Source organism: Musca domestica, unplaced genomic scaffold (genome assembly GCF_030504385.1).
Source record: "Musca domestica strain aabys unplaced genomic scaffold, Musca_domestica.polishedcontigs.V.1.1 1, whole genome shotgun sequence".
Classification (NCBI taxonomy): Eukaryota; Metazoa; Arthropoda; class Insecta; order Diptera; family Muscidae; genus Musca; species Musca domestica.
Genome location: NW_026712114.1, coordinates 7,671,710 through 7,679,765, shown reverse-complemented (window position 1 = coordinate 7,679,765; position 8,056 = coordinate 7,671,710). Strand labels below are relative to the sequence as shown.

Sequence of the window (8,056 nt, the reverse complement as noted above, 5' to 3'; positions counted from 1 at the left end):
GCCTATGACAGAAAATTGTCTGTGCAGGTCTTCATATAGCCAACAAATAACAGTACCTCTCGATATTCGGTATTTTGATTATTTTAGCGACATTATTTACCGGAATTGTTTCAAATTTGGTATTTGATGTTCGTAATGGATACCACAGCCTATGACAGAAAATTGTTTTTGCAGTACCACGTTTTCGTATAGCCCCCATTTAACGGTACCTCCCGATATTGTGTATTTGGATGATTTTAGCGACATTATAAACAGATTTTTTTCAAGTTTCGCATTTGAGTATTTTTATGGCTTTTGACAAAAGTGGCCTATGCAGATCCACGTCGTCGTATAGACCCTAAGATTTTAACAGAATTTTTAACGGATTTTATCTTTTTGAAAATTTCCAAATTCGTTATAAATGGTGGAGCGTATTCAAAGTTCAGCCCGGTCGAATTTACAGCTATCTTACTTTTTTGTATTGTAATGGGCTTAGCAACATTTCCGATTCAAATGTGCAACAAATTGAGATTTAGAAGATGGGATTTGTGCACCTCATAATTGAGGGCAGAATAATTTCAGAATGGTCAAATTTATATACCCTTCCATACCCATTACCATATAACCTCAAATTGTGCGTTAGACCCCCCATAAAGTCTATGTTTTTGATTATAGTAAAAATGACGATTAAGCAATGTCCGTCTTTTTGTCGATTATAATCACTATATATCGGTGGGTCTGTTATATTAAGACAATATGACAATATGTACGTATGTTGCAATTTTTCTCTATGATGGTTTTCTACTCCCAAAGTAGCCGCATTTTAGGCTAAATCGATTGGAAAATGTGGTCAGACACTTGAAATAGTTAACATCAGGAGGTTCCTATACGTACTACGACTTATTGACCAACATTGAAATTTTTCTGTGAAGAGATTTGCAACCCAATTGGAGCCAAGATGTCAAATAAGGACCAGATCAATTAAAAAAAGTGGCCATGAACCCGGAAATACCTCAAATCAGGCGACACGTTCATATGAGGATCATACCATATCGTGGTTTGACCTATAATCTTTTTAAAGGATGTTTTATTCTTTCTAAAAAATTTTCTGAAATTTATTTGAACAGTTCGGCCGGGCCGAACTTTGAATACCCTCCACCATTTTAAAGAAATTTGTAAATTTCAAAAAAAAATCTTAAAAAATCATAATAATACCGAATGCCTATACGAAGACGAGGACCTGAAAATGAAATTTCCTTCATAGGACATTACGATATTCAAATACGAAACTTAAAATAATATTGGTGAATAATGTAGCTAAAATTCTCATAATGCGGTAAATAGGGAGGTTACACTATGTGGGCACCATCCGAAGACCTGGGCCTGTATATGCAATTTTCTGTCATAGGCTGTAGTATCCATTACGAACATCAAATACCTAATTTGAAACAATTCCGGTGAGTAAATTTGTTAAAATCATCAAAATACCGAATATCGGGAGGTACCGTTATATGGGGGCTATAAGAAGACGTGGACCTGAACAAACAATATTCTGTCTTAGACTGTAGTATTCATTACGAACTTCAAGACTATATCAAAATGTGGACCTACATGACCCATTTTGAATAACAAAAGTCCTGCAGACATAATACACATTTAAGTAAAATTTTATCAACCTACTTCATTTCTTTTGGAAGCTAGAGTGATTTCCATAGACGGACGGACAGAACTAAATCGACATAGAATTTTCACCCTCCATACTATGGTGGAGGGTATAAAAATTAAGCTTAGTTCTTAAATGAGGCTACTATAAACATTTGCTATATAGATGTGCTAGATGTGCTATATCATTTAAATTTCTAACTCTTTAATTAAAACCTATGGGTAAAAAATGGGATCAGGTTCCTTAAAGTATTAGTCGAGTTATTATTTGAAAAAAAAAAAAATTGCGCCACTTATATTAGCCAGATCTGTAAATTATTATGCTTTAAAAAATATGTCTTAATGACTAAAACTACGGCCCGGTCAGCTAGTAATTCACACAATTTATTATTTTTTATGAATTTAATTTCTGTTCAACAAACAAATTTCAATGTTTTTCCCCGGACACATTTTCATCTTCAATGCACTTGGCTACATTAAACACCTTCGTTTCTTCGGGAGTAACATCCTTATTCTTCTTGACACACTCTTCGACAGCGTTGCGATTATGTAAAAGATCCATTTTCTCTAAGGCATATATCAATCTATTCGCATCGAATCCATTCTGCGTAGTATAGAAATTCATGGACTTGGCAGTGCAAAGGAAGAAAGCAATCAAATCAGGATGTGCATGGATAATACCTTTTTCCAGATCATTTCGACTTTCTTCCGTAAGTGGATTTTCTTCTCGGCATTTTTCATGCACTGCTACAGGATTTTTGGGATACCAATCATGTGGGTCATCGGCAAGGGCCTTTGACAAAGAGAGTTAAAATAATAATTTCTAAATAGATTAAGGCGAAAAGCAAAATAAATACCTGTGAGAGAATTACCTCTAAAATAATAACACCAAATATTTTGTTCATATTGAAAAAAAAATGTCTTGGTCCGAACAGATTTGTGTAGTTACAGATTGAAACTAGTCGTGGTCCAGTCTTTTGTAAGCATTTTATATAGCCTTTTTTACACAAATTGATTGAGATTATATGAAATTGCATTTTTTGTTTAGATTCCAGCAGATAAGAAAAATTAGCATTATAGTGATTAGCAAACAAGTAAAAATCTGCAAGTTCGGCAGGGGCGAACTTGGAATACTCTCCACCACTTGGAACGATTTTGGCAATTCTCAAAAATAATAAAATCTGTTAAAAATTCTGTTAAAATCTTAAAAATACCGAATGTAGCTGTTATATTAGAGTCTATACGACGACATAGACCTGCATAGGTAACTTTTGTCATAAGCCATTACAATATTCAAATTCGAAACTTAAAAAAATCGTACCGAATATGGGGAGGTACCGTTATATGGGGTCTATACGAAGACGTGGACTTGCACAGAAAATTTTCTGTCTTAGGCTGTAGCATTCGTTACGAACATCAAGAACCAAATTTGAAAGAATTCCGGTGAATAATGTCGCTAAAATCAACAAAGTACCGAATATCGGGAGGTACCGTTATATAGGGGGCTATACGAGGACGTGGAGCTGCACAGACAATTTTTTGTCTTAGGCTCTAGTATCCATTACGAACTTCAAATGCCAAATTAGAAACAATTCCATTGAATAATGTCGCTAAAATCATCAAAATATCGAATATCAGGAGGTACTGTTATAGGGGGCTATACGAAGACGTGGAGCTGGACAGACAATTTTCTCTCTTAGGCTGTAGTATCCATTACGAACTTCAAATGCCAAATTTGAAACAATTGCTGTGAATAATGTCGCTTAAATCATCAAAATACCGAATATCGGGAGGTACCATCATATGGGGGCTATACGAAGACATGGACCTGCACAGACAATCTCCTATCATAGGCTGTAGCGTCCATTACGAACATCAAGAACCAAATTTGAAAGAATTCCGGTGAATAATGTCGCTAAAATCAACAAAGTACCGAATATCGGGAGGTACCGTTACATATGGGGTTATACGAAGACGGACCTGCACATATAATTATAAAATCATCAAAATACCGAATATCGGGAGGTACCGTACATGGCCCATTTTAAATACCAAAAATCCTGCAGACATAATATACATTTGAGTAAAATTTTATCAATTCGTTCGGAAGCTAGAGTGATTCCACAGACGGATAAAGAGACGGACATCGCTAAATCAACATAAAATTTTATGCTGATCAATAATTAATGTACTTTGTTCGGTCTAAAATGTATATTTCGAGGTGTTACAAACGGAATGACAATCTTAATACACCCTCCATACTATGGTGGAGGGTTTAACAATATATATATATATAGGTAGTTCCATTCTTCAATATTTTCCATTGTAAAATAATCTCAACATTTCACTATCATCAGTTGTCATTGACGTCCGTTTGGCTAAGCACATTCCGTGTCATGAACAAAATAATCTATATTTTCATAGCTCTTATTTTAACAAAGGTATTTACAATTTTGAAATCTTTCAAAGTTTTCCCAAATAAACCATAACCATTTTGAAGGCCCTTGCCGATGATGACCATGATTGGTATCCCAAAGACCCAGCGGCTGCACAACACAAATGCAATGATGTCCTGAGTGCTGAAACTAAATTTAATTTAATGAAAGGTATAATTCAGAATAGTCCCGAAGTATCTGGTTTCTTTATGTGTACCGCCAAGGCTTTGAACATTTATACGTCCGAAAATGGATTCGATACGGCTAGACTGATATATGCCTTGGAGAAAATGAATCGTTTACACAATCGCAGTGCTGTCGAAGAGTGTGTACGCAGGAATCTAGATGTCAAACCCGAAGGAACTAAAGTCTTCAATGTGGCCAAGTGTGTTGAGGATGAAAATGTTTTGGTGGAGAAAGTGTAAGAAATATGGAGTGGAACGGAAAAATAACTGCAAAATTTGAAAATAAAATATGATTCATGACTGTTTTCAATTTTCTTAAAAATTAATATAAACCATCCTTTGATTTAATGTTTTGGAAATATATTTATTAATAATTAATTTTTCTTGAAAGTTATACCGATCTTTTTTAGAGAGAAGACATTCTGCGTGACCCCTGGACATAAAAGTCCTTCTATAAAATGAACAAATTCTATAGACATCTTCTGATTCCATGTGTTCCATTAAATTCGTCATTCCGTTTGTAACTCATCGAAATAATAATTTTAAACCTAACAAAGTATATATTCAAATCAGCGCAAAATTCTAATACGATTCAGCTCTGTCAGTCCGTCTGTCCATCTGTTGTAATCACGCTAGAGTCAAATAAGATAGAAAGATAAAATTTTGCGCAGACCAGTTTTTTGTGTGCAGGCAGGTCAAGTTCGAAGATGGGCTATATCGGTTCACGATATCGTATGGCCCCTATATAACGGTATCTCCCGATATTCGGTATTTTGATTATTTCAGACACATTTTCAATGGAATTGTCTGAAAATCCACACAAAGAGTTCCTTCTGAGTACTTTACCCTCTGAAAGAAATTTGTCTATATTGGTCCACGATATCGTATGGCCCCAATATAACTGCACCTCCCTCCCCCCTCCCCCGATATTCGGTATTTTGATGATTTTAGCCACATTTTTCAATGGAATTGTCTTAAATTCTACACAAAGAGTTCTTTGTACTTTGGTAATTCTCCGCCTGTAAGAGAATTGTCTATAATTGTCCCTATCGTACCTCCCCAAATTTTGATGATTGTAGCAAAATTTTTCAATGAAATTGTCTGAGAATCAACAACAGGAGTTTGTTTCGAGTACTTTAACCCATCGAAGAGAATTGTCTATATAGGCCCACAATATCGTATTTTCCCCTTATAACGGTACCTCTTGAGTTTAGTATTTTTCGATGGATTTCCTTCAAAATGGTAGAGGGTATTTAAATTTCGATCCGGACGATCTTGGCTGTTTTTTACTTGTAATTTGCAGTATAAAAGTGGTTCAACTTTTTTGAATTGAAAGTATCAACCGGGTTGCAGAAGCCTCAACCTACGACTGTCTAGACATTTAGTATAATACACCAACAGGAAAACAAATTTCCGGATCTGGCAGAGGTACCACAAAGAGTGTCTTATATTCATACCAGCTCTAATATTTCGCTATTTTAGGTGTTACACTTATATGGGTCTATACGAAGTCATGGACTTCTACAGCCAATTATCTGTCAGAGAAGGTGGGGTCTATTACGAACTCCAAACGCGAAGTTTAAGATAGTTCTGTTGAAATTGCAGCTAAAAAGTTAAAATGTATCAGTAGGTTTTGGACAAAGATGTTTACCGTCAGCCTTGCGTTATGATTGTTCAAACTTTTGACACTTTATGGCGAAGGTTCCGAAGGAGTGAGCCAATATTGTACCATTTCGTACAATGTGACAGATTTAAGCGAATAATGAAAATAATGAATATTTGTAGGGAAGTTACCAGCAGAAGTTGGCCCATAAATACCATATTCACATCGGATCTGTGGTTGAGAAGTATATTAAGACATACCAAGTTGATAGAAGATATAAGTATGGAAAATTGTGACCCTTTGTAGGGGAGCTACAAAAGGGGGTGGGCCGACACATATCATACCAGATGTTGTGTCAGTATACAAGGTAATATAAAAAACTGCAATAAAGTCAAACGCCATAATTTTTACATTTTTTTTAATTTTATTGAATAAAAGCAAAATATTTCGGAAATAGCATCAAATTTATGAATAAGTTTAGATTTCACGTTTGGCACGAATTATGGCCTTCAAACGGCCAGTGAAACTATTTCCGGGGAAGCGCTTGCTTGACGTGATCAACACTTTGGTATTTTTTTAATGTCAACCTTGCTTGTCAAAATACTCTAGACACAATAGTCTAACGGATTGGTATGCGAAGATTTTGGTGGTCATTGTGCGCTGGAAATGAAGCGAGGAACCTCATTTTGTAAGCATTCTTGGGTGGCGCGTGCTGAGTCCTGTGGAATGTCCAAGGTCTGCGGCCGAAATATTTGCGTGCCCAAGGCTTTAAAGTTGTTTTAAATTTCATATTTGAAGTTCGTAAGCTCGAGTACTACAACCTATAACGGGGAATTCACGTCTTCATATAGCCTCCATATATATCGCCAGGAGCACGTATAGCTTCCATATAACGATTTTCCTTTGAGTGGTATTTTTCGACGAAATTTCTTTGAAATTTTTCAAGTTCCTTCAAAATGGTGGAGGGTACTTAAATTTCGCCCGATCGAACTTAGTTACATTTTTACTTATTTATTTTTGGTTTTGTATTTTTTTAGGAATAAATAATCATTTTATTTTGCAAGTTCTAGGCAACTTGCAATTACGCTCTATTACGTTTCAGAGTTGATTTCGAAAAAACTCCCACTCTTCAATCAATGCTGTTCGCGAGCGAGTTTCGCTTTCTAGTGGAATATCTGTTATGCGATAAACTAAGATAATCCGAGGAATTTGTCGACGCACATATATATATCCTTTAATGAGAGTTATGGCACATAACAGTAGTTGATTGCATCATACTCCCGACTTCCAGGTAGTAGATGGCCAGTTGGGCTCCTCCATCAGACAAAACAAAATAACAAAAATTAAGTGTGGATAACTTTTACAATACTTGACAACTCTAGTATTTCGAATAGACTTGGTATTTGTTAATGACATCTACTGGGTTTTCCCAAAAAAATGCTTAAGTTGTCAGCTAGTGTCGATTAACTATAAGAACTGATAACAATTTCAGTTCGTGGAATAAACATATGTAAAGATTGCTTGAGATCAAAGGTCTCCCATATAAATATGGCTGTCAATAAAATCACATTATTATTTGCATTTTAGTCTTCCTGTAAAATACAAGCAATGTTTAAACTAATTCTGTTATCAGTTGTATGCATGCATCTTATGCAGGTATGTTCTTTGTAGTTTTTATAAATTTCCCAATAAAAGCTTTACGTTGTTCTTTCTTTTTTTACAAAACGAAAGGTCTATGCTGGTCAAAGCGACTGGTATCCCACAAATGCTTATAGTATCCTACAACAATGCAAGGAAGAACATAAGTTACCGGAAGCCGTAATCGATGACATAGATCATGGTCGCATCGAAGATAGTCCAACATTTCGGCAATTGGTTTTGTGTGCTTCGAAGGGATTTAATGTTTATACAAGTGAAAATGGTTATAATGCAGATCGTTTGGCATATGCTCTATATCGAATCGGTATGAATCGTACATGTCGTCGTCAACTGGTGGGACAATGTGTTACGAAGTATAAAGATATTAAGCCAGAGGATGAAATGGTATTCCATATTATCAAATGTATCCTTGAGAAGGAAGTAAGTCCGGAAGTGGTTGAAAAGGATGGCCCTCCATCCGAATGGAAGGGGTGTGATATAAATGCATAACCAGTTCTTGTGTGAAAAACTAAAATAAATTTATTTGAAAACTT

The 8,056-nt window shown here is 35.5% G+C and overlaps 3 protein-coding genes across 4 annotated transcripts; 2 read left to right on the top strand and 1 right to left on the bottom strand.

The window, feature by feature from the left end:
• Positions 1–2,004: 2,004 nt before the first annotated feature.
• LOC131802028 (uncharacterized) lies at positions 2,005–2,608 on the bottom strand. 2 transcript variants are annotated; one of them, XM_059121386.1, is made up of 2 exons: positions 2,499–2,608; positions 2,005–2,434 (listed from the first exon to the last, which is right to left on the bottom strand). In XM_059121386.1, the coding sequence occupies exons 1-2, from the start codon at positions 2,544–2,546 to the stop codon at positions 2,069–2,071; spliced, it is 414 nt and encodes a 137-aa protein (XP_058977369.1). In that variant the 5' UTR covers positions 2,547–2,608; the 3' UTR covers positions 2,005–2,068. The 2 variants fall into 2 exon arrangements, with proteins under 2 accessions (XP_058977369.1, XP_058977387.1); XM_059121404.1 differs by having other exon boundaries at positions 2,514–2,608.
• Positions 2,609–3,983: 1,375 nt separating this feature from the next.
• LOC131802000 (uncharacterized) lies at positions 3,984–4,640 on the top strand. The gene is made up of 2 exons (XM_059121318.1): positions 3,984–4,082; positions 4,142–4,640. Exons 1-2 carry the CDS (start codon positions 4,038–4,040, stop codon positions 4,499–4,501), a joined length of 405 nt encoding a protein of 134 aa, XP_058977301.1. The 5' UTR covers positions 3,984–4,037; the 3' UTR covers positions 4,502–4,640.
• A 2,764-nt stretch (positions 4,641–7,404) lies between these two features.
• On the top strand, positions 7,405–8,056 carry LOC101896730 (uncharacterized). Its single transcript, XM_005192033.3, has 2 exons — positions 7,405–7,520; positions 7,596–8,056. Exons 1-2 carry the CDS (start codon positions 7,473–7,475, stop codon positions 8,010–8,012), a joined length of 465 nt encoding a protein of 154 aa, XP_005192090.2. The 5' UTR covers positions 7,405–7,472; the 3' UTR covers positions 8,013–8,056.

Excerpts from the sequence above, each read along its gene's own strand:
- LOC131802028 (XM_059121386.1), bottom strand. The coding sequence starts at position 2,546 with ATGAACAAAATATTTGGTGTTATTATTTTAGAGGTAATTCTCTCACAG. Across the intron at positions 2,435-2,498 it reads TAGAGGTAATTCTCTCACAG|GCCCTTGCCGATGACCCACA; the intron begins GTATTTATTTTG and ends TCTTTGTCAAAG.
- LOC131802000 (XM_059121318.1), top strand. The coding sequence starts at position 4,038 with ATGAACAAAATAATCTATATTTTCATAGCTCTTATTTTAACAAAG. Across the intron at positions 4,083-4,141 it reads TAGCTCTTATTTTAACAAAG|GCCCTTGCCGATGATGACCA; the intron begins GTATTTACAATT and ends ACCATTTTGAAG.
- LOC101896730 (XM_005192033.3), top strand. The coding sequence starts at position 7,473 with ATGTTTAAACTAATTCTGTTATCAGTTGTATGCATGCATCTTATGCAG. Across the intron at positions 7,521-7,595 it reads TATGCATGCATCTTATGCAG|GTCTATGCTGGTCAAAGCGA; the intron begins GTATGTTCTTTG and ends ACAAAACGAAAG.